We start from the raw sequence: 25,998 nt of genomic DNA on the forward strand, positions 1-25,998 counted from the left end.
TGGGGAGATGGTGTCTAAATAAAGGTTGTTTTGATTGTTCCCATGGTCCTGGCTTTTGGACAACTCGGTTGGACACATATTAGACATCAGTTGCCAAGAAATCAAGCGTCAGTTCTTACCAGGATGTAGTCTGACCACTTCTCCCTCGCAGTGCGAAGGGCTGCCTGTCGCAGTTTCATGACATGGGCAAACCGGGAGCTTGGCCAGTGCTTTGGCCCGATCTCATCAGGATAAGACCTGAAAGGAGAATAATATTAAATAGCTGGCAATTACTGCAGATACCAGGCTGCGTCCTAAATGTCTATGCGTACTAGCTCATTTAGCCCCCCACCAGCCCTAGGGGTGGGTATGGCTCCTGCCATCATCGCTCCCACATCACAGATAAGGAGACTGGAGCAGTGAGAGATTAACAAACTTGCTGTGTACTGAACACAGGAGTCCGTATGATATATTGCAGTGGGTTCCAGCAAGCTTCAAGACCCCGCTTACTCCCCATTTCGCAGATGAGGACTGTGGTGCAGTTGTCCCATGCTGCAGTTAATAAGGGACATAATCAGAATTCAGATCCAGGCAGCTCAGCTCCAAAGCTCATCATGTTCTTTGATGCTTTTTAAAATATGATTAAACTACCAAAATGAGAGAAAGGATAAAAGATAGGGAAAAAAGAGTGGGGGGGGGACATGCAAGTATGTAGACAGGATGGCTGAGATGATTATACTAGTAATTTCCATCAGTTTTGTGAAACTAGCAGTTAGTGTTTCTAATATTCACCTTGACTAACTCGGCATGCTGATATCTGCGATTTGAGCAACTACATTGAGGACAGCAATGCGTAATACAAAACCCATGGTTGGATACCTCTCATCTTGGTCATTTAAGTGTGTACTGTTTCTAATGTCTTACCAATTAATATAGTCTTTAAAATAATTTTTTTAAAAGACAAGAAAAAAATTAAGATTTCTTGAAAGAGAGCATTAATACTCAATTATTTATCCAATCTTGCATAACTGTGTCTGTTACTCTGAGCAACAGATTTGATGATAAAAATAGATAATATGACAACCATTATTAATTATCTAGTCCTGTTTTGAAAATCTGTAACATACGTATTGATGCATGTTACCCTGCTTCTGTCCTTTTTTCTGTTTGTTTTTGCTTCTGTTTTTATTCTTCAAAATAAAATAAAATTTAATTTTAAATAAATAAATAAAAATAAATAAATAAATAAATTTGGAAGTACTACAGTGTGAATATATGAGTTTACCAGGAAAACCACAGGTTTAGTTTAGTTGGTGCAGTCTCCGTAAATGATTACATACAACTTAACGTTCAGTTATTCCTGGTAAAGTGGGGTCAGGGAACAGGAACATCTACAGTCATCTAGGGATTTCTTTCAATATCCACAAGCCAGCCAGGCAGGCCAAGATTTCATTTTTGTACTGGAATTGAACCCAGAGCTTCAAGGGCAAGTAAGCATAGGTCAGTGAACCCTCCAGAATCCTCCTGAAAACTCTCAACTGATATTGCCACAGTCGCCCCCAAACTGGCCACCAATCTCAGTTTATGTCACTGTGCATTTGTTTTAATGAATGAAAAATCACAACAGTTGGATTGCTTATTTCATACGTCATCCTTGTCAACACAAGACATTTAGCTGAATTCTTAATTAGCTATGAAATTTATGCATTTTTCTAAATAAATCATAGATTATTTGGCATGGGGGTAAATCATATATATATATATATATATATATACACTTTATATTTCTCCCCAATGCTATATTCTTAGCAGGTGTTAAATTAGTATTTTTGGATGAATGATTGAATGGATAAGATCAAGAAAATGTGTAATTAAAACATATTAAATGTTTCCAAGGATACTAGAGGTCTACATTAAAGAATTGTAGAAGTAGAATAAATGAGGTGCTTGATTTCTTCTCGGTTTAAGTCATTTATTGAAAGCTAAATTGGCATAACACTAACAAAGTTCATTCTAGGACAAATTGTTTTTTAGTCTCTATATTTTGTATAACCAAATGTATAGCTACACTGAACATTTAATAATGAAATTTGAATGCTAAAGATTTTAAAGTCCCCTTTCAAGTTATCTGTAATGGAATTTGACCTCTTTTTTTAACTTCACAGAAAGACTTTTTTTTTTTAACATTCTGATAATGTTCTCTGCAAACAAATTTTGACTTGTATTATATGACAAGATCACTGGAAAACATTACAGAAGGCATTATGTTTTGGCAATATATTGAAAAAAAAACCTTGAAATTTTTCAATGCTTTTTATTTGAGCAGTAATTGGGGAAGATATTTCTAAGAATTCCTGTGCTGTGCATAGTTTTCTTGACATTATTTGTTTAGTTACAGTCTAATTTGTTATGCTTATTAGAACACATTTTCTGTACATAATGTTCCGTACATACATAAGTTCTTGTAGAGGTTGGTACATGTACATAACACAACTTAAGTCTTTCTATTTCCTCTTGTCCTTCTTTCCTTCTCTCTTCTCTCCTCCTCTAGACCCCCTTCCTATTTGGAGAAGATTTATCTCTTATTTCATTTTATCTATCTTTAATTTTTCTCATTAAAATATTGCACTTTGGGTTTCTCATATAAAAGAAGCCATGCAATATTTGTGCATTAAAGAAAATGTAGGATATTGACTAAAGAATTATGGTATATCCATACAGTGGATACTAGGCAGTTAAAAAGTAAAGTTCTTTAATTACTACTATATAATAATTGCCTATCTACAATAAGTGAAACAAGGAAAGTATATATAGAAAGGCCACAAACTTGATTATGATCTCTCAATCATAAAAAATTATGCTCTAAACATCAATAAGCAATGCCAATATATAAAATTATCACCTGAAAACAATAGTGCAATGTGATAATGCCAGCTACTAAGCAGGCTAAGGTGACAGGACTGCAAGTTCAGGGTCATCCTGGGCAAGTCAGCAAGGCCCTGTCTCAAATAATAAAAAAGGCTAATAGAGGTAGCTCAGTGACAGAGTGCTTGTCCGGCATGTGCCAGGCCCCGGGTCCACTCTTCATTCCACATACACCTACAATACACACATACATATAAAACACTGTAGTAATTTATTTACAAGCTAATGAAAACCAGAGTTCAGCTGGCAGCTATTGAAGTAAAGAGGAAGAGGGGATGAGGAAGACTGGGAATAAATAGATATTTGTGATTGCTTTGGGTACAGAGATGAAAGACTATGAAAAGTCCCATGTGCCTTCATGACTGGAAATCCAAATGGCACAAGAGCTTGTTAAGGAGGGAAAAAAAAAAAACAAACCCTAATGAGTTCGCTGGCTAGTTGATTACTCACTCTGGCTCCTCCATCGGCCTCCACTCCACATAGTGGTAGAGTTTCTGGACAGTTCTCAGCCACTCCCTGAGTATTTCGGTTGTGTTATCCACATTGTGATCGGTGGCTGCCCTGCATGGAGAAAGGCACAGTACGGCTTATTACATCCTCCGAAGGAGAGCAGAAGTCTTTGCTGGAAGTTCCAGGGGAAGTATATATGTAAAAAATTATTTCCTCATGGTCTAAGCTAGACAATGAGCTTGTGAACCAAGAGACACTGTTTATTACTACTTTTTTTTTTTTTTTTTCCAGAACCGGGGATCGAACTCAGGCCCTTAAGCTTGCCAGGAAAGCACTTACTCCACTGAGCCATCTCCCTGGCCCCTGCTACTTTTGCATCATTAGGGCCTTAAACAGAATCCAAAGTGGTTGTATTAACAAATAGAGACACATGAACACACAGATAGCATAAGCATAAAATTGAGCTAACCTATGTCAATTATTAAGTCTTGGAAATTTTGCCATGTGTTTTAAGTTTTAGTGACTCAAGATATAAAACCTACCTTATAACTTCACCCCAAATGAAGAAAAAAATTCAGTTTTATTTTCAAGTCACTTTTCCACTCACAACAAAATATTTAGTCCACGCTGTTCTAATCATATTATTATTTAATCATGAGAGGAGAATAACAATATTTTCTCACATAAAACTTGAAATCTAAGTTATCTTCATCTGTCTATTTTGGATTCACTTTACCTTTATACAAAACAGGGAGTCTTCAAAGCTCTTCAATAACATATACAAAGCTTGTTTCTGTGCCACCTGGAACACTGAACAAATGAATCCACTTGTCGAGGAGCTTACCTCCAATAAATTATCTTTAAATCACATCACAAAGTGAAAACTAGCTCCGTGCTGTATATGAGTTTTGCAACTATTTGCATACATTCCACATTAATAAAACTTTATACAGGAAGGAAGAAAGGAAAGGGATGAAAGAAGGAAATAGACGAGAAGGAGCCGTGGGAAGTTAGCAGTCCCTGAGACCCTAAAAAGGAAACAAAAATGTTTCAGTAGTACTGGGACTCGCTCTTCCGGTAGGCGGGAAGCTACTGGTATTATCAGCAGCTGTGGCTCCTTGGAAGCATGGCTTGGATGGAGGATGAGGAGAGACCAAAGGTGGGGACTTTTCTTCTGTAGATGGCAATGTAAGTAGGATTTGGTTAAACCTAGTCCCTAGTGGTTTTCTTGTTCTGCTCACTTGGACTTTTCTTCCAAAAGTAATTAAAAGCATTTCAAGGAGGAATGTTCAGGAATGTTTCAAGGAAAAAAAGTTGTTAAGCAAAGCAGTGAAATTTAGACAAAGAATAAAATTCTGCAAACACTAAGTGACCTGCAACTATGTCTCTTCTGTCACAGGTACAGAAAAGTGGGGGTCAGAGGTACGTACCTAATATTTGAAAATCTTAGGTTGTAAAATAAATGTATGGATTAAAACTAGCCTTATTAAAATATTATTCAAAAATTGAGATGACAGCAATGGCCAATTTTAAACTACTTTCAAGTCTCTTCTTGAAATTGGATTAGAGCCAACTTCTCTTTTCACTTCACAGGGTCTAAAAGGGAGAGAGACCCAAGGGCCTTCTGGTATCCCCTTACCTAGAGAGGGAGAGAAGTGACTTGTGAAGTTGGTGGCACTACAGGACACCATCTCAGCACCTTAGCACAAACACAGAGTGATAAAGAGCCCTGGGCAACTCAAGGTGGTGGGAAAGTGCCCAGAAAGCAATGTGGAAGCCCGTCACTGTGCCCAGAAGTGCAGTGTGTCTACCAGCATCTTGTCCCCGAGACACATGGTCACATTCTGCAAATGCTCAGTGCAATAGGTGTCCACAGGAGCACTGTGAGCATCAAGCCACAGGTCTCCTGAAATGAAGTGCCGATAGGGCAATTCCTGAACTTGAGCATGGGCTCTATCATTCTTTACTCACAGTATTATGAGTAAAGGTAAATGAAAACAACCAAATCTTGATTACAATGCTAGCCAAAAGTTAATGGCATTCTACATCATTTCTAAATCATCATTTCTAGGTAGCATAAGAGAATTTATTTATTTTCTTCAACTATTTGGGTATTACAGTGGACCTAAATTGTCTTTGCTCTTTCTATGCATAGACACCTTCCTAATCCTTTGGAAAAAGTTGGTCTTATTACATGAAATATATTCTCTTCATGTATAAATTACACAAATTCCTAAATCTTGCCTGACAATATCCTCAAAGATTAGCTTTTGGGAATATGCAGAGATAATACTTGTCTGATTAAAAATAGAAAGGCAGATGTGAAACACTCCTATTCAATTAGAACACTTCCTATCCATTTACTTCCCTGAATTGTTAGGATTTCTCTTTGTTCTCTGGCTTCCTCCAAAATGAACAAATGCTCCAGTTGCAGTTGGGGAGAGATCATCTCTGCTGGTCTTTGATGCCCAGCACTGTGTCCCAGAGGAAGAAATGTAGGGCTGGGCCACCTCAGCCCACAAAGAAAGCTCTGCACCCACACTGACACCCCTCAACTCTCCTGGCAATGGGCAAACACACAGAAATCTGGGCAGATGTTTCTAACTGCTGCCTTTTAATCCCTCTGACAAAAATGTATTTCTGTTTGAATACATAATAATGCAAGCATGCAGCTCTGGCTGTTCAGAGGCCTAGAGACCTGAACCCTGAAGACTCAGATGCAGGCTTCCAAGAAGAAATATGGGGTGTGTGCTAGCAGTTCTATTTTCAGAGCTGTGCAGCACAGTGCAAGGGAGGTGCTTGCCTGGCTCCAAGACTTCACAAGCTTCTAGAATAGGAACCTCTACAGTTGAGTTGGATTTTTCTCCAAGCTAAGAAGCTGATCACCCCTAGTGTGAAAACAGCCTTAGGAGAAGCTGAGGCACCCTGACTCTTCTCTCAATCTGGAAGCTTCAGGAAAACTATTCAATGTTTCCCTCATATCTCAACGAGGGCAGATTTCTACTTAGCTCCTCTCTCTCTTCTTCAGGTCTCTCTGACTTGGGATAGGAAGCAAGGAGAACTGAACTCTAGAGCTGTATTTAGTTTTCTCCAAGGGCATGTCAGGACAGTGATTTCCCTTTACCTCTGAGGAGCACCAGGTCCCTCAAGCACTGAAAGGAGGAAGTGTGGCCTTGGTGTGGTTTCAGTGCTTATGCTCAGTTTCCTGCCTGTTCATCAGTCCCTGCTTGCTTTCTTTGGAGTTGCAACCTGAAATGGAAGAGCTAGCTGAGACAGGTGCAGCATCCTGGCCTCAGAGGGCCGTGTAGACCATCACTTCTCCTAAGGCTGTCCATCTGCTTCTTCCCGCCTCCTGCTTCTAGTTCCTGCCTTCCCTTCTTCCTCTTATTCAACTATACAAGTTAGCAAAAGCCTAGCAGCCTCAGCTTCAAAATCCTATCAGAACAAAAGTAAAGACACACTAGAATATACAGGGATTATCCTTGATGGATGACGTTCCTAGGCTAGCAGGTACACTGTCGCTGCTAGATAATGTGGAAGAGAACACAGAGGAGGATGAAAAAGGAGGCAGGCTTGCAAGATGATACAGCTTTCCCAATGATGGAGGGCCAAAAATATTTTTTTATCTGGCAGTGTGTAAAAACAATGACATTTCTCCTTGTTCCAGAAAGGAAATTTTCATTGCTAAGTCTTAGCTCTTAAACTGAGAGCCAACTCGAAATCACTCAAATTGACTTATTTATTTTTACAAATCCTACTGCAGCTATTAGGGCTAAACACACATTGTTAAGTGTCGGGTCCCTGGAACCATATTAAAGAGGCAGGCTCTGTTTCTCAGCATATAGAACATGGGTACTGAGGATGTGGTACTCCTGATCTCTTCCATTTGCACTGACCCTCAGGGATTGGTCTTGGCTTTCCTGCTGCCCCAGAAAGTCTAGGCTTCTGGGATTAGAACAGCAGGACTGCAACTAATGGGGAAGGAAGATGGCAATGGTGGGTAGCAGCTGGTCTTTGCTGCCTGAGACTCTGCAAAACTCACATGTCAGAGGCTCAAGGCAATTGTGACAGATCAGACACCAAAGTGACTCACCACCTGGACAATTCCACCATGACTAGTGGGTTGGCAAAAGTAAAATTTCCAATTGGAGACTTCAAACACTGAACTGCCTTCTTAAGTGTTTCTTGTTTTCAATCAGCTAAGAAGATTCATCAAGGTAGAAAATAAAGAACACCACCTCAAAATAAAATTCCCCTGTGAGCATCTAGTGAAATTCATTTTCAAGAAAGGTCAGGGCTTCAAGTCCCACCGTCCCTGTGTCTGAGCATATGGGTCTGCAGCAGTGGGTCTCTCAGGAAGAGATGCACACAACCGTTGGCCAACATACACTGACTTACCCTTGTGTCTAGTTACTTAGGTAAGTTCTAAAGACCTAGAACCCACCAGCTGGGTAGAAATTAGATATTGATATACTTAGGACACAAACATGGATTAAGACCTGAGGATTTCTTTAATCAATTAGCTGCAAGTTTTCATAACTAAGAAATCAGAAAAATCCATTTCTTGTTAGACCAAAATAATGCTTATACTCTTATCATATCCTTTCTCAGTATGTCCCTTTCATTTAAAAAAAAAAAAAGCAATCATAGATACCACACACTTGGAGCCTTGTTAAGTGTGTGTACAGAGAGAAATTTCATTTTGGCTACCCAGGCCACCAACTGAGCAACTGCATTCCTAAAAGACAGGAATTTTTCCTAATGATAAAATTGGCTATTTGACCAGTTGCCAGTTAATTATTAACCCCAAAACCATTTCAATAAAATGGAGACAAACTTAAATGGCTACTTCACGTAGCCATTTGTGATACTTTTGATTCTGAGCTATGTTTTTCTTCTCATCATGCTAAGAACATCTCAGCGTTTATATCCTGCCCTGTGACTAGCTGAGTTATGCACTATTTTCATACTCCCATTTTGGATTTATCCTTCAGGCCTTCCGACCCCCTCTCCCAGCTTCACCATCCCACTTGCACAATAGAGAGTGGATGCCCAGGAAGCATTCGTCGGGCTGGAAGGAGCTCTGAACCTTGTCAAAGGCATTGATCCACATGATCAGCGTGGTCATCTCACAATGAATATAAAAATGCTCCAGCAGGAAGCAAGACAAGAAAAATAGGAAGACTTGTCAGTTCCTCATAAGCTTTGCTCAGGTTTACTTTTGTATGATTTCTTTCTTTCTTTCTTTCTTTTTTTTTTTTTTTTTTTTTTTTTGTGCCCCGTAACTATTTAATATTCCACACATTTAAGGATTTGTGACTCATTAGGCCATATAATTACTACCACTCAAATTTTATTTGTTTCACAGTTCCAATATTCATTATTTATTTTGGTGTGTATGATTTCTCTTCCAGTCCAAACCCTCAGAATTCTATGAAGACATCATTGGTAGTGCCTGAGGCAAGGCAACTGTCATTTTTCTCAGCATCTCTTTTTCTTCTCTTCTGCTCCTTGTTTAGTCATCTTCCCACCCATTTTCACCCATTCTACATCTTTTCTCCTCACTTCTGGATTTTCCTACTCTGTTAAAATCCCTGCTTTGTAGATGTATCCAGAGACATGGAGTTACTCATGAAATGTTCCTCCCTGATGAAAACCAGAAATATCAGTAGCAAAAAGCCACAATGGAACTCAATCCAAAAACTTTTTCTGCAGGAGTCCTGAACCGCTCTGTGCCTCCCCAAACCTGAGGCTAGATGGACACCGGTATCTGTAATTATATCCCAATACTGTGCCCACACCTCCAGCATGGCTCTTGCTTATGTGCTATGATTGGCTAGCTCTGTTTCCTTCTCTATCACAAGGTTCTTTTCTGAGGACAAAGGCAGTTCCAGGAACCAGCACAGTTTACTTTACAAAATAGGTACCAGTTATGGGTTGGATGAGGGAATGAATGAACAAGTTAAGGGCAAATCTTCCCCATTTAACTGAAATGCCTACAGAGGCTGAGCACAGGTAACACAAAGGAGTGAACAGGGCAATGTAGGAGCTGAATGGGAGAACAGGACCATTCAGAAGAGGTACTTGTAGGGGTCATCTGATTGTAGCCATGTGGGAATGTGTGCCCAGAAATTCTAGCTTTTCCAGTTGTTTCCAGAGCAGCCACCTAACCAGGTTTTAGAGATAGAAGTCTGTTGATTACCTATTGCAACTTTTTGGCTTAAATGCCATGAAAATATTCCAGCCTGGCAGGGATTCTCTGGAAACTATGGCCCCACCAAACAAAGAGTTCATTATTTCAACTCCTGGTAGCCAAGGCCCATCTATCTTCACATATCTGCGGAATACAGCTCAGTAATTAAATACTTCAAGTATGGCTGGGAGGATAGCAAAAATATTACTTCTCTGCTTTCATAAGCACAGAAAGCATCTTTAATGAAAAAAGAAAGACAGATGTGTGTATGTTGAGCAAGGTCTAAATAATTCTCAGAACCAGTCTGATATCAAAAGAATTGGAAAACACAGATACAGGTGCTATGGAGTGAGGGTAAGCCTGTAGCTCCTGCAAACATCGTATTTATCTTCCCTCACTATGTAGCAACTGGGATACAATTACTGCTGCACAAAAAATTTAAAACGCATTTACTGAGATATAATACACAGACCTAGCATTCACCTTTTCAAATATGCAAGTCCATGATTTTTAGCCTATCCTCCACTATCTAATGCCAAAACCTTTTACCACCTCGAAAAGAAACCCTCTCCCTAGTAGCAGTCACTTCCCATTGTTCCATCTCTCTAGCCTCAAGTGTTCATAATTCTACTTTTTGTCTCTGGATTAGCCTGTTCAGGATGTTTTATATAAAAGAAGCCCTATAACGGTGGCCTTCTGTGCAGGATTGCTTTCATCTTTGCATTTGATTCCCGAGGTTCACCACTGTTGTCACATGTCTCAGTACTTCATGTCTTATACAGAGATCACACTTATTTTTTATCCATTCATCAGTTAATGGACATTTAGATGTTCTTGTTTTTCAGAAGTTACAGATAATGCTGTTCTGGGGCTTGTGGGTTAGCTCAGTTGTTGAAGTGCCTGCTCCGGCAAACCCAGTCAGGGCAGGGGACCGTGGTTCCATCCCAGCTCCAAAAATTGTTCTCAAAGAGAATGCTGTTCTAAACATTCGGATGCAAGCATTTGCACAGATGTATTTTTCACTTCCCTTTAGAATTGCTGCCCCCAAATTGTGTTACAGGAAAAGAAGGGAATTTATGTCACTGCCACTTATAGAGAAACTACTACTTTCCAGGTGCTAAGCTGGACATTTTATTTATGCAATTCTAATTCTTATAGTAATTCTCAAGTAGATATTATGATCCTCAATTTACAGATAAGGAACCTGAGATTAAATCCTCCTGAGTATGGCTCTTCAAATGTGACAGCTGCCTCCCTTTTCACTTCTGCTTCATCCTTGCCATATACGTTTTTATTCCTGAAATTCTCGATTTTCTGTCCCAGTGTCCCACCAGAGAAGCATCCTGTACTTTGCTTCATGAATATCCTGGTTGTCATTCCACGAAGAAACGCCAGGACTCAGGACCTTGAGGGCAGCTGCAGGGACTCCGCAGGGTCAGGCCTCAGCCCAGGAGCTGGGTGGAGAGGCTAGTGCAGGACATGATGATTAAACCTCGAAGCGAAGCCAGCACTGTCTCATGGGGAGGCCGGGGAAAAGTCACCAATGTAAATAGTCAGCCTCGGACCTGGCAGGCCAACGCCGTGGCAAAACACGGAGTCTGTGAAGCATGAGGTCATGTAAATGAGAGCCAGTGTGACCACAGAGAAAGCCACAGCCCAAGGGCCTGGCTTGACAAGTGAAGTCATCCGACTGGAGGGTCTCACCGCCAGGAGCTACTCTGCTAAACTGCAGTGACGGTGCAAAGGCCAAGTGGCCCCTTAGATCAAGGATCAGAGAAAGGTTTGTTTTGATTCATTCTGCAACAACTGCAATTAAAAATGACAGTAAATATTTCAGTTCTCTGTTGATCTTGAGATACATGGCTCTATTTTGTAAATTGCATACTTAATCAAATAAAAACTACGAAGTTGGGGACATGGCTGTTCCAGGAACTAGTTCTATAATCTTAAATGAATTTAATTCAAATGTCTACACATTATTTTTCCATTCACAGAATTGGGTAATAACATCTGATACATCTACCTGGCTCAGTGGATTATTATGTGAGGGAGGTTTCAAGAACATGTTCTTTTGAAAGTTGGCCCTTCTAGGATCTCTCTCTCTCTCTCTTCTCTCTCTCTCTCTCTCTCTCTCTCTCTCTCTCTCTCTCACACACACACACACACACACACACACACACACACACACACACTCAAAAAAGAAATTAGGCAGACTATTAAGTAAACTTTTAAGGCAAATGCAGAAAAAGTTCAACACATGTATTTAAAGTGAACAAACCAGAATCATCGTACTCTACTACCATTTATATGGAATTAAAAAAAAAAAAGCATGCTCACTTAAACATAGATAAAATGAAAGACCAGGATGGTAAAGAGGTCTAAGTATCTCAATATTGGTTCTCCTCTTCTTCCTAGTGACGGCATTTTTTATTGAGTCTATCACCGAGTTGATGAGCCTAAAGAAACAGACTAATTTCCATGACAGCTGAGGTAGCTGCTCGTTCTGTCCATTGCTCCGTCCCAGGCATCTGTGTGCTCACTAAATACTTATTGAATGGTTGGTTCCCTTCTCATCTAACTCTTAACGAGGATATCTGTACAGTTCTCCTGGTCAATAACAAATACACAGAGACAATTTTGGCCATTATTCCCTGAACAATTCTAGTACAACAGCTATTTGCATAGTGTTTACATAGTATTACATATTATAAATAATCTAGAGATGATTTAAAATACATGGGAGGGAATACATATGCTACATGCAAATAAGAGCATATCATGTTATTTAAGGAGCTGTAGCATCTACAGAGTTCAGTATCTGCAGGCATTCTGGAACGAAACCTTGCTGACACCAGGAGAGCATCTGTAGCCCATTTTCATTTGCTGTCAGACCAAAAAAAATTTTTTTACACAAGGTGTTATTTCTAATATTCTGACTGATTTTTTTCCATGATTTTATTTGTACTTACCAGAATATGCATCCAAAAATTTCTTTCAAAACTGTGCCAGATACGCAATAAACATTGAAATGCAATATGGTGATTATGTTTATCGAAGAGCCTACCCAAACTGTCTCATTGCTATCTGTTTATCAATAAAATTTTGAGATAAAAAAAGAGCCTACCCAAACTTAAACAAAGCAGCATGTTGATAACAGAGCAATACCGGCTCTGTATAAAGTGTATCTTTGGATAGGCAGATAGCTGCGCAGTCTGAGCTCCTGCCTGGCAAGCACAAGGACCCAGGTTTGATCCCCAGTACAGCATGCCATGCCACCACGTGGCTGTGCTGCTACTGAAACCTGTGGTGACACACACCTGTAATTCCAGCTCTGGGGAGGCTGAGACAGCAGGATCACTATGAGTCTGAGCTGTGTAGTGAGACCCTGTGCTAAATAAATGATTAGAAGAAAAAAGCATATAGTACTTGTTTCCCCACTGAAAAAAGTTGGGCCAGAAACATACACAGACAAAGAAAAGGCCTGATTTGAAAATTGAATCGAAGGCTGTTTTCCCAAAGAATCACCCAAAGTAAGAACTTGGCTCCCATTGACTAAAAATATCAGTCTAGGTCATCACTGTTACCTAATGCCAGCTATCTTGGTTCCAGTAACAACACACGCATGGAGTTCAGGAGGGAGAGGAAAACATTTGCCTCGAATTTACCTTGCCTTGGAAAGTTTTCAGTCTGGTTTTCTCAGATCACTTCAGTTGTGGTTTCTTTGCATGGAGGATCAGACTGCAGTTGGCTGGTGTTAGATGCCTTTTCTTATTCTATACGTACACCCACAAGCAAATTGAAGAGTCCTCCAAAATATTTTTGAGTCATCTCAAATTATTTTGCTCATAGTTGTGTAAGAGAAACAGGAGGCTATTTGGATAGTATTTTCCCTCATCTTTATTACGGAAAACTAGAGTCAGAGGGAAGGAACACCATGTGCGCCTAACACTTCCAGGGCTCATGTAGCTTTGTAACATGCTACTGCGGAGAGGAGAGGTGCGCAGTCCAGACATGTCTCCCACTATCTGTAGTACTCACAACCCTTCTACAGACAAGAAAGACTAAGAGTAACATCCTACCTGCCAGGCAGGAAACTAGAACTCTTCTGAGATTGTACTTTATCATCCCAACAACCCTATGGTGTAGCATTCTTGTTATCTGCATTACACAAAAAAGGAAAATCAGGTACACAGTGTTCCAAAGTCTCAGAGGTACTAAGAATTAGAACTAGACTTGTATCAGATAGCTGGACTCATGTAATGATGGTCCCATCAGCAGAACTTTAAGTCTTATTTTGAAATTATATTTTGGAGTGAAGTTTAAAACAGAAGAATATATTTTAAAAATATAAGGAGTAAAGTGTAATTTTGTCTTCAGAGCTAGGAATATCAGCAGATTCTATGTGATTAGTGATGATTTTGCTGGCAGCAGGGAATTTAGGTTATTTTCCACCCCCATTAGGTCACTGGCCATCTATATGCCTTGGCAACAAACATACTTAACCAAGTATTTATAATTTTGAATAAAATCTTGAAGAGTTAACACACTTAATAATAACTAGTTGCTCTTTCTAATGTTTTCAAAATTTCAGTTAACTTGGCTATCTCCTTTCCAACAGGTAGGCTTAATGCCCTCTTCCCTTCCTGTAAGTGGACAATGGGGGTAAGGATGACTGAGTCACTAGCTTTTAAAAAGTTCGATCCAGAGCTCTTTGAGTGACTGTGGTAGTGTAAAGAAGCTGGGTCCTAGACTGCCAAGGGGTTGAGGTCTTCCCCAGCTCCCTGTGTGGGCCCATCCCCAGGTTACATTTCCAGAAGCATGGCCTCTTCTTCCCAGTCAGTTGCAGTTCTCCGTTTTGTTCTATGGGATTTAACAACTTATTTCCACCCTTCTGGTCGATAAGCTTCAAGGGAACAGAGATATGTTTGTCTCTGCTCATCGTCACCAGCTCAACCCCAGGACAGTGCTTGGCATCAGCAGTGTTAAAAGAAAACACACAATCAGATGAGGATGCTGAAATATCATTTGAGTAATTCCTTTCTGTTTCTTAATCTGCGTCTGGAGATTGGCCCTGGACATAGGCTAGGGTCAGATGTTCTTTAGCACCAAGCTGTTGAAAGGCCCTGGAGAGCCCAATAAGCTGACTGGGAGGGACTGGAAATTTGATCTGCTGTTTTGAAGGCAGCCCCCAAGAGACATTGAGCCAAGGCAGAGTTCAAAGCAATGTAATTGTGACTGGTGGTAAATATGGCAGCAGGTGAGTCACTCTTCTTCCTGGCTTTCATTAGGGCGTGTCATGAACAGAATTAGAAATCCAGCAAGAGGACCTGGAATTCATCTTAAAAACAGTCTAGCTCCAGCCAATGCAACGAGAAGGCAGTTACTTCTCTTTCTGACTCACAAGAAGAGATCCAGTGGCTTCCTCAGGACCAGGTGGGAAACACAGGATTAAAGCCTAGCTAACCTGCACATTAAAGGTGAATTTTAAAAAGTAATGGAGGAAGACATTTCCTTGTGATAAAGTCTGAGGGGTAGAAATAGCAAAATTCCTGGCATGAAATCAAAGATCTTATACTTAGTGGGTTACAAAAAAACAAACCCAAAAAACAGGAAGTGTCTATAGACAGATTCCATTCTACATAGGGAACTGTGTAGCAAAATGACTTCTGAAATCCTTCATCTATTTAATTTTGGCTATGTTACTTCGTATTTTAAAACTTATTTTCTTTATTAGTACATACCTAAATGGTGTAGAAGTACAAAAATGGAGAAAAACAATAACTTAAATATCAGCAGTCTTTTTTTATTTTAGGGAAGGGTCTACAGGGTGTTGAGGGTCTCACTACTAGATTGGACTCATAGTGATTCTCCTGTGTACAGCCTCCCAAGTGCTGGAATTACAGTGTGCCAGTCTCAATCAATGTTTCAGTGCGTACTGGGGGTGGGGATAGAACCCCAGGTCCCTGCACCTGCTTGCTGGTGTTTTAATCCGCTGAGCTATTTAGCTGGCCCAGTAGTCATTTTTTGAATGCACAAAATTTCCAAATCTATGTAGAAAGAAATTACAAACATAAGTAGCTTATCAATAAAATAAATGTGTGCCATAATTAAATAAAATGCACTTGACTCTGATCTGATGATAATATCTTCGAGAAAAGAAAGAATTTTAAAATTTGAATTAATTTGCAAAAGTGAGTTTTGAATCCCAAACATGAAACAAACAACTCCAAATACATGTGGTCATGTTTGACTATAGATGAACAAAAGACGTCAATCCCTAGTGTAGCAAAACACAATATCGGTGTTGAATGCAGTGGCAGAGCAGCCACTTGATCCAGCTGGGGGAGGAGGAGGGAGGTGGGGAAATCTGTCCAGAGTTTTCTCCAGCAAGATAGCTTGTAGGACAAGGCTCAGCCTTGGGCAACCAGAACCACCTGAGGCCCGCAAATGCTCAAGGGCTTCTTGTACCACTTCACTGTTGCATATTTGCTTCCAGCTGGTGTGTGTGTGTGTGTGTGTGTGTGTCTGTGTCTGTGTCTGTGTCTGTGTCTGTGTCTGTGTGTGTTTGGTTTGACTCCTTATTTTTCTATGGAAAACTTCACTTTCTTCACAATTTTTTTCATTGAACATTCCAATTACTTAAATTATCCCAATTCCCTCAGTGCCTGTAGCTGTATTGTCTCCATTCATACTCATTTTAAAATATTTTTTAAATCGACACAGTCATTGTACACATTTATGGAGTACAATGTGATACACATACACATAGTAATGCATCTCATCAGTGCACTTGTCCTATCTGCCACCTCAAATGCTTACCATTCATTGTATTGGGAGCATTCAAAATCCTCTCTCTGAGCTATTTTGAAATATACAATTAATTGTTATCATCATAGTTATGCTGTGCTATAGGCCATTAGAAGTTATTCTTCCTATCCAGCTGCAGCCTTGTACACATTAGCCACCATCTTTTCATCACCCTTTCTTTCTTTTTTTTCTTTTTTTGGTGGAACCAGGGACTGATCTCAGCCCCTTGCACTTGCCAGGCAAGCTCTTATTCTACTGAGCCATCTACCCAGCTCTCTTTTTTTTAGTGTATTTGGTACAGAGTCTACAAGGTCTGACTACGTAGATTGGACTTGTAGTGAGTCTCCCCTTTTTAGCCTCCCAAGCGCTGGGACTACAGGCACATGCCACCACGCCCAGTCTCAACTGCATCTCAGTGCACAATTGGGGCCAGCATGGCATGCTGGGGATTAAACCCTGGCTGCAGCGCTCTGTCTAAGCAGGTGCTTTAGTCTGCTGAGCTATCTGGCTGGCCCTACATTTTCCTAATTTATATTCTTTTCATCATACTTTTCCCTATTTGCCTTATGAATCTTACATTATTCTTTTAAAAACTGTACATTTTTAAAAATTTTCCACCTTTTTACTATTATTTGTCCTTACTCTGCAATGCCAACTATAACACTCACATATTTAAAACTTTTCAGATTCAATAAGTATTGTTCTTTCCATTCTTTAATCTGATTTATCTGATTACATAAACCTTGTATTTCTTTTATTTTAGATCTCACCATGTTCTTTTTCATCTGTGTCTTAACTGGTTTGGCCTTCAGTAACAATAACCCATGCTCATGAGAGACAGATTATAAATGATGGGAAATTAGCCTCCTTTCTCTGGATTGCAACAGCCTTAATACAATGAGCACAGACCCCTACACCACGGAGTGACACAGGCTCTGCCTTGCCCTTCCTACCTTTGATACACCCTCAGAAACTGCCTTGCTCTGTCCTGTGCTTGTGTTCCCTTCAGGTGACAGAAATCGATAGGAAGGAGGAAGCTGCAGTTGGTAGCATTTATCAGCCACTAGAAGCTGATAAATTTATCTAATGATAGATGACTTAAAAGTATAGACAATGAACTGGCTTTCGATGAAAATGCCTGTATTCTGTGCCCAACAAAGAAACCCCAATGTCAAGACCAATGAGCAAAATGGAAAGAAAAATACATGAAGGTCCAACAAGGAGGCCTCCCTCTGAACAGATTTGTCCTTGAAAGAATTTCAACAGTATAGTGGCTGAGGCAGAAAGAGGTACAAGGCATACTCGATGAATAAGTGAATGGGCAAGACAATAAGTGAATCAACGAATTTACAGCATGCAGCAGTAACAAGCAGTCTTGCTAGAACAAGAGGCTCGCATGAAATTTCAAGCAAATAAATTTACCACTCAAATTTATATTTGTAGGATAAAACTAACTTTTGCTTAATAGAAGTGCTACGAAAAGAAATACAAAATAAAAGGACTCATTGGGGATCAGACAGATAACTCAGTGGATTAAAGTGCCTGCTTAGGCAGATGCAGGGACCAGGGCTCAATCCCTGGGGTGCTGTGTTAGCCCCACCCACGGGGCATGCTGAGATGGCAATTGAGACTGGCTGTGGTGGTGCATGCCTATAATCCCAGTGCTTGGGAGGCTGAAAACAGGAGGATCACTATGAGTCCGATCTGTGTAATCTGTGGCTGGTGTTTAGAGAAGGCAGTGCTGCTCAGCCTGCCAGCTGATAGGTCCTCCTATGCTAAATACATTAAAAAAGACTCATTGGGTAGTATTATATAAGATATTATAAATTGTTATGATTCTTATTGTAAGACCATATTATAAGGTTACAGGGCTGATTAAAGAATCCATGTGTAAATGTCTCAGTTACTTTTTTCTTGTTGCTGGAACAAAGTATCTGACATTCAGAATCAAGGAGGGAAAGGTTTATCTAGCTCATAGTTAGTGGAAGTTTCAGTCCATACGTGGCTGGCTCCGAGGCAGAATGGCTCATGGCAGAGGGCAGCAGTTCATGGCAGCCAAAAACAGCAAAGAGCAAAGGGCGGGGCAGCAGCTGCAGCAGCTAGCAAGCCTCTCTCCTCTCCTTATAGTGCATGCGGATTACCCACCCTTGGGTGGGGGTGGTGCTCATACCTATAATCCCACCTGCTATGGTTTCTGTATATGTATCCCCCAAAGCCTCATGCAGTCATGGGGCGGCTTCTGGAGTTCGTGATCATTGTGGGTGTGGATGCTGCCCCTTCCCTGGGGCAGGTAATATGCATTACAATGTAAGGTGGGGAGAGAGGCTAGCTAGCTGCCTGGGCTGCTGCCGCTGCCCCTTCTACTCTCTTGCTCTTTGCTGCCACCATGAAAGGTTGTTCAGTGCCATGTGCTGCTCTGCCTTGGAGCCCGCTGAGTATGGACTGAAATCTCCTGTAACTGTGACCTAAATAAACCTTTCCTTCCTTCATTTTGGGTGTCAGGTACTTATCCCAGCAATAAGAGAAGAGTAATTGAGAGACTAAGATTGGACCATGAATTAATCACAAACTCCGGAAGCCCACCCCACTGACTGCATGAGGTTTTGGGGGATCAACGTGACATAAACCATAACATCAAGTATGTATAAATATCTGAGAAGTACATAGATTTGAAGTCCGCTCCACACCTTCTCTAGTTATTGCTTTTCCTTCTCAGCCAGGAATCTTTACTTTGAAGTTTTGTTAATTGTCTTGCTTCTCTTTACAGTTTTGCTACATATTTCTAGAACCCTGAGCAAAATACAATGCAGTTTAAACTGTTACTGAGCTTTACATACTTACACTACAGCAGTCCCTTGCTATTTCATGGTTTGACTTTTGAGGACTCACTGTTTCGCAGGTTCTCAAAAATATTAGACAAAATTATTTATCATGGATTTTTCCATATATCACAGGATTTGCAGAACCATAGAGAACATATATGTTGTTAAAATTACATAGGCTTGCAAGTTTAGAAAATGGCTAAGAACATTAGAAATGTCCTTAAAAGTGTGGGAAAGGTTTATAAGAGTGTGGGAAGGATTTATAAAGACTTAAATAAATAAATATATATAAATACTAAAGTAAATAGAACTGCTACTTCACTGATATTGATCCTCTTTAATCCTTTTAATTTCTATTTCATTCATTTTTGTTTTTATACAAGTTGTTTCCTATTCTCATTGAATTTATTTGGGTTCCCCCCAAGGGTCTTAAGTTTACTACCACTTATATTATTCAGTAATATTTAATTCTTACTATCTCCTAAATTTCCATTATTGCTTTTCCTGAACTTTTCAGTTATTTACAATTATAACTATTTTCTAAATATAAGAAAATTTTTAGTTATCTTTTTGCTGTTGATTTCTGTCTAGTTGCATTGCATCTTTAGAATGTTGCATCAACTCCTTTCAATACTTTAATGTTTGATTTACGTACACATTCCATGCGTGCTCTGCAGCTGTAGTACTGTTTTTTCCTTTCTTGACTTGCTCAAATTGATTAAGATGTTTCCATCTCATTTTATTTCCCCATCAGTAATTATTATCAAAGAAATTAGAGTGTGTGTGTCTAATGTGACCAAGTTTGAGTTCAATAAGCATTTTCTCTTTGCAAATCAGTACAAGGACCTTAAAATTATTTTTTGTAGTCACTGTATATCTCAAATGAAATATTATTATTCTACCATATTTTAGTTCTATCTTGATTTTTCAATTACTTAAATCAAGCACTATCATCACTTTATAAAGTCAATAATCTAAGACCACACTTAACATCTTGTTTACTATTGCTTTTGCATCATAAGCCTTTCTGATATTATTTTTCTTTTTCCTGAAATACAGGCATTCAGGCGCTTCTTTGATAAATGCTGTAGTTTACATACCACCCTCCAAGTTCATGAGTTAGAAACTTGATTCCCCAACTTGGAGGTGTTGAAAATGGGGCCCAGTGGAATGTGTTCAGGTCACAAGGTCATCTGTGAATGCTGTTAGGTGAAAAGTGGGTCTGTCAACATGAGACTGGGTGTAGAAGGAGGTCTGGCCTCTTCTTGCTGGCTCATCAGGTCGCTGTGTGTGTTTCCCCTCCCCTCTCCCTCCCTTCTACACTTCCCTCCTCCCGTCCTTCATCCCTCTCTCTGTTCTTTTGCCATGAGATGATGCAATAAGTCTCTTATCAGATGGCAGCACCATAACCTCATACTTTCTAGCTTCTGGAACTGTGAGAGATATTTATGTGCATTATAAATTGCCTAGGCTTGGGTGCAAACTGCCTCTGACCAATGATGGTTTGGCTTAATTTTTTGATACTGTGATACGCATTACTCAAAAGAGATATACATTCAGTAGAAACCTTACTTGGATTTTGCTTTTTCCAGGCTGGCAATAGATACACTCTCAAGATGCTGAGCGGCAGCTGTGAGCTGCACCTCCTAATCAGCCTCACAATCACCACGGTAAACAACTGATACCCTACAGGTGTTACTAATCTGGGGTACTAAGTAGGGCAGGTGTGCTAAGTATACTTTCCACCTGCCAAGTTCATCAGGATATAAACTGAGGAAAACCTGTATTTTGTCACAGGGGCACAAAGCAGACTGGTAATCAGGTCTTTTCTGGTTTTGTTTGTCTGCAATGTCTCCAGTTGACTTTCCTTGTTGGAAGGAAATCTTGCTAGGTATAGAAGACCAGGAAGACAGTTTATTTCAGCACTTTAAAGATGTCATTTTGGATTTCATTCTAGAAAATTCAGCTGTACTGCATGCCATCCCTTTTTATTTTAGCAATCTGTCTTTTCTCTTTGCTGTTTTAAAGGTCTTACTTTTGAGAATACGTATTTTAAAGTTTATAACATATCAAGTTTTCTGTTTCTTTTATTTATCATACTTGATTCATTGGATTCTGGATTTGAAGACTGGTAGTGTTTATAGATTCTGGAAAAATCTCAGACATATTTTATCTAAATATTGCCATTCCTGTGGTCTCTTTAAAACTTATTTTTGAAAGTTTAATAAATACATTGTTAAATCTTCTTCCTTTTTCATCCATGTCTAAACCTCTCTTAAATTTTCCATCTCTTTGACTTATACTGAAGTCAGGATAATTCTTCAACTGTATTTTCTGATTTATTAGTTTTTATCTTGCACTGTACTTAAAACATATTTTTTCATTTCTAGACTGATTAATACATCCCTCCTTCACTTTTATATATGTATACAATCATATTTTTTATAGCACTTTTATTATATGTAAATATATTTTATATATTTATTATGTTATTATATAAATCAATTCTTGAGCTTCAACATAAGAGTCTTTGTTATTAGGAAAATCAGCTGAAATCATATACAAATACTTTGTGTCATTTATAACATTCTACGAAATGCTCCTTGCTTCCTACCCCTGAATCTCAAGAGTATTATAATATGTAGGTTAATTCAGAAGGCCTAATTTTCAGTTACAGTGAGAAATACCCCTTAGTCTAAGAGCATGGATCTTATGTTTTTCTGCCAGAAAATTTCATTTCTTCCTAAGGGTCCTCCAACTTAAGTTTTCTAATGAAGTGTAAACCCACCACTAGCTGTGCTATCCCACGATCCTATTTTATCCTTCTAGCCCAATTATGATGACTATATTTTCCCTAGTCTTAGTTTAGTACTATAAAAAGCAAACATTAGACAACCAGGAGAGTAAGATAGAGGTGAGGCCAGTGCTCTCTCTGAGTCCATCTTAGGCTCCTGTTAGGACTTTCCTCACAGGCTTTGCATCTAGAACATGCAGTGTTTGAAGTCCTATGTCTGTCAGCAAAAGGATCTATGCAGCTCAGAGTAGCCTGCAGTCAGGTAGTGGCTACCCCAAGCTGTGAGAGGAAACCTGGACTGGAGTCCAGGCCTGTAAATAAACTCACAGCCATCTGCACTGCCTGCCATGACTCAGCTGTTCTTTATGAAAGGATTCACTGTGTGAGAAGCAAGAGGAAGAAGAAGTGAAGGCAAAACAGCAGAGGAAAGGAGAGGAAATTGTTAGGCCATTCAAGTCAGTGTGTAAAGCAGATGGTTCTCGGCTGTTGCTCCGTTGCAGTAGGAAGAAGAGAATTTTCCAGTCAAAGAATAGTTACCACTGGGGAAGTTAATCTTTGTACACAGTTCACACACACACACACACACACACACACACACACCCCACAAGAATAAATCAGGACCTAATGACTTTATTGGAATCTTAGAGAAAAACAATCACACAGCAGGAGACAACGAGTTCATAACTTGCAGTCCTATTCCAGATAGGGACAGTGGAAAAAAGACTCACGTATGAATTTTTACTCCTCACTTTCCATTTTGGGGAATTTCTGAGCTTTCGTTTCCTTTTGTAAGCTTTAGAGATGCTAAATATAGAGGAATAATATAGAAACTGATGGAGGCAATATGCCCATTGTCTCTTCTTCCTTACAAGTAAGAACCATGATTTTATCTGGGTACGTCATCATGCACATGAAAGCAAGTCGTACACCTCCGTGTATATAAGTTGAGGCGAATAATATATAAGAAGTGGTGTACATGTTTTCTAGGAAGTCTTCTTACAGGCAGGGGAATGAGTGGCTTCTTCCTCCTTTATTCCAATTGCTGCCTGGAATTGGAAGAGATTATGAGCTGCCATTCAGGACTAGAAAGACCAAAGACAATGAGAGAATGGAGGATTGGAAGGAGAATGGATTCCTAAAGACATCATAGAACCAACATGTGGTTGGCTCTTTTTTCCAAATTCTTTCCTGGGGAAAAATAATTTCTTCTGTATTGAACCAATTGCTATTTTAAATCTATTATCATACTAGGTCAAAATAATTTTGATGTTGAGAATCAGGCTAAATAACTATCAAAATTTTAAATTTTTTTTCAAATTACTTTTTGACCTAGAAATCCCAGTTATGACTATCTCCTCTGTAGACATGTGCATACACAGGTACAATAAAACATATTTATTATATAATTGTTCATGATATCCAAAGATTGAAAACCAACTAGAAGTTCAACAATAGGTGACTGGTTAAATGTGTTGTCAAGCTGTCTACTGTTAGGCAGCTGTTAATTGTATAGTATGAAATCATCTCTAAGTGAAGTAAATTTCCATTTGGTGGAAAAGAGCACATATTATATTGTCCAAATACAGATGCAACAATGTCTCCCATTTCCATGATGTGACCTTGACATTCCTCCCATGAAGAGATGCAGTCTAGGTCTCTTCCTCTTAAATCTGGGCAGCAGAAGTAAGACTTACAGACTTTCAAGGCTAAGTTAGAACAGGCAAGAGTACTTCCCCTTTGTTGCCTGGAAGATTCATTATGCCTAGAGCCAGAAATCACTGAGTACAAGGTCACCACACTGTGAGGAAGTCAAGGAATGCTGTCTCTTTCTGATCTACTGAGCAGTTCTTGCCTTTGCGTCTGCTCATTCCAGGGCTAGACATGGAAGTGCGTGAACCTTTAAATGGTCCCAGCCTCTGAAGATTCCAGTTATTTGAGCTGAGGATCTAGAGATCCTGAAGTAAAAACATGACTCCTGCTAAGCCTTTCATGAATTTCTGAATCACAGAATTGGTGACCATAGTAAAACTGTTTTACTTTTTTTTTTTTTTTTTTTTTGTACTGGGGATCAAACTCAGGACTTTGTACTTGCCAGGCAGGCACTTAAGCCACTGAGCTATCTCCCTAGCCCAAACTGTTTTACTTTTATCCCACTAAGTTTAGGGTGGTTTGTCACACAATAATAGTATGATTTTAAAGGGCCAGCCAAATAGCTCAGCAGATTAAATCACCTGCAGGCAGGCACAGGGGCCAGGGTTTGATCCCTAGGATTACCTTGCCAGCCTCATCCCAGGGGCATGCTGAGACAGCAATTGAGACTGGGCATGGTGGTGCATGCCTGTAATCCCAGCTCTTGGGAGACTCTACGTAGGTGGATCACTATGAATCTGATCTAGTAGTGAGACCCTGAATACCCTGTAGAACCTTCCCTAAAATATAGAAAAAAAAAAAAGTATGGTTTTAAACTACTTTTCCCTCTATGCTCTTCCACACTGTTTCAAATTTTCTTTTACTATGTTCATGTGTTACCACATTTTTGAAAATATACAAAATAAGGACATTCATAAGGAAGTTATGTGGCATTAGAGACAAGTAAGCCACCAGCTCCTACTAGCAACATAGTCCTAAAAGCATGCATTTTCATTAGGCACATATGCCAAAAAAAAAAAAAATCCAAGAAGATGAAGACAATATTTCAGGATTTGTATTACTTTTCTTAACAACTATACTATTTCAACTTGACACAATAAATTACTGACTATGGAATAAAACTCCCAGCAGCTAACGCAGGCCCAGGAGTTAAAGCAGCACTATGCTAACCATACATTTGCTAACCATACATTAGCGTGAATGTTGAACATAATATTTACTCCACATCTTTTAAACAGCAAGACAGCCACAGCTGTAAAACCCCTGTACAATCTAAGCAAATCGGCTGTAGGTAGTTAGGGGAAAAGCTCAGATTTAAAAGATTGTCAGTTCCTCCTCCCTAGCCATGGCAGGAAAGCAGCACATGTTTGCAATTCAGACAAATATCCTGTTGTTTGGTAATGACAGAAAAGAAGAAAAAATTTCTAACTATCCTTTTTGCAAGACTGTAAAGTTAATGGAGAGAATGTGGTGGAACCAGTAACTCAAAACTTTACTCCAAGTAATATCAGGAAATAGGAACAAAAATCATAAAATAGGGTTATATATATCCTTAACTGTGTTCTACAAGAAACTTGGTAGATATTTTTAAATTTCTCTATTTTATTTAATAAAACCCTTTTAGGAGGAGTTATAGCAAGAGGTGACCAGTTCATTGTAAAAATTGCAGTACTTAACAAAGCAACAAAATATATGATTTTGACGTTCATTATTTTTAGACTGACAGAACTGATGGTGTACAAGTAGCCTGAGGGACACAATGACCCTTTCTGAATAACAGAGAATGTACACTTCCTGGAATTTTGTAGAAAAACTGGCCAAACACTACATGATGAAACAACCTCAGTGCAGTGCAGTAGAGAGCAGGTAGGGGTCAGGGCAGGTCCCTTCTCTCAAGGGACTGGTGATTTGTTATGGACATGACTCTGAAGTCCATTAACACTTTCTTCCTTGTGATAGTTAACTGTGGTGTCATCTGATCAGTTTAGCACAGTTCTGGGTATGTCTGGACTGGCTTACTCAGGGGACAGACTCATCCTGGGTGTGGGTGTCACCAACAAATATGCTTGTAACTTGGGTGGAATAAAAAAGGAAAGAGGAAGGAAGTCTTCCAGCATTTCCAGTGCACACTCTTCCACCTCAGGCCCTTTGGCTTCCCATTCAGACTCCCATAGGACTCTGCAGTGAGCTCAAGGCCTTTGACTTCTGACTGGCCCCTCTGGCCGCTCTGGCTCCTCTGGCTCTTCAGTGTGCACACAGCCCTTTTGCCTTCTGGCTCTGCTGGTGGTCATTATGATTTACCCTGTAAATCCTTATTCATCACATATATTTATCATATATTATATATGATATATAGGATAGAATATATTATACGATAA

General features: G+C 39.6%; 1 protein-coding gene across 1 annotated transcript in view; it reads right to left on the reverse strand.

Annotated features, from left to right (window-relative positions):
* The window catches only part of Colgalt2 (collagen beta(1-O)galactosyltransferase 2), a 112,817-nt gene that overhangs the window by 43,500 nt on the left and 43,319 nt on the right, over positions 1 to 25,998 (reverse strand). The window contains exons 2-3 of the mRNA XM_004646604.2: positions 3,355 to 3,465; positions 120 to 237 (exon numbers count right to left, since the gene is read on the reverse strand). Coding sequence (XP_004646661.1) covers positions 120 to 237; positions 3,355 to 3,465 — 229 coding nt within the window. The remainder of the gene's footprint in view (positions 1 to 119; positions 238 to 3,354; positions 3,466 to 25,998) is intronic.

The sequence above is a fragment of the Octodon degus genome, unplaced genomic scaffold (genome assembly GCF_000260255.1).
Source record: "Octodon degus isolate 3935 unplaced genomic scaffold, OctDeg1.0 scaffold00273, whole genome shotgun sequence".
Lineage (NCBI taxonomy): Eukaryota > Metazoa > Chordata > Mammalia > Rodentia > Octodontidae > Octodon > Octodon degus.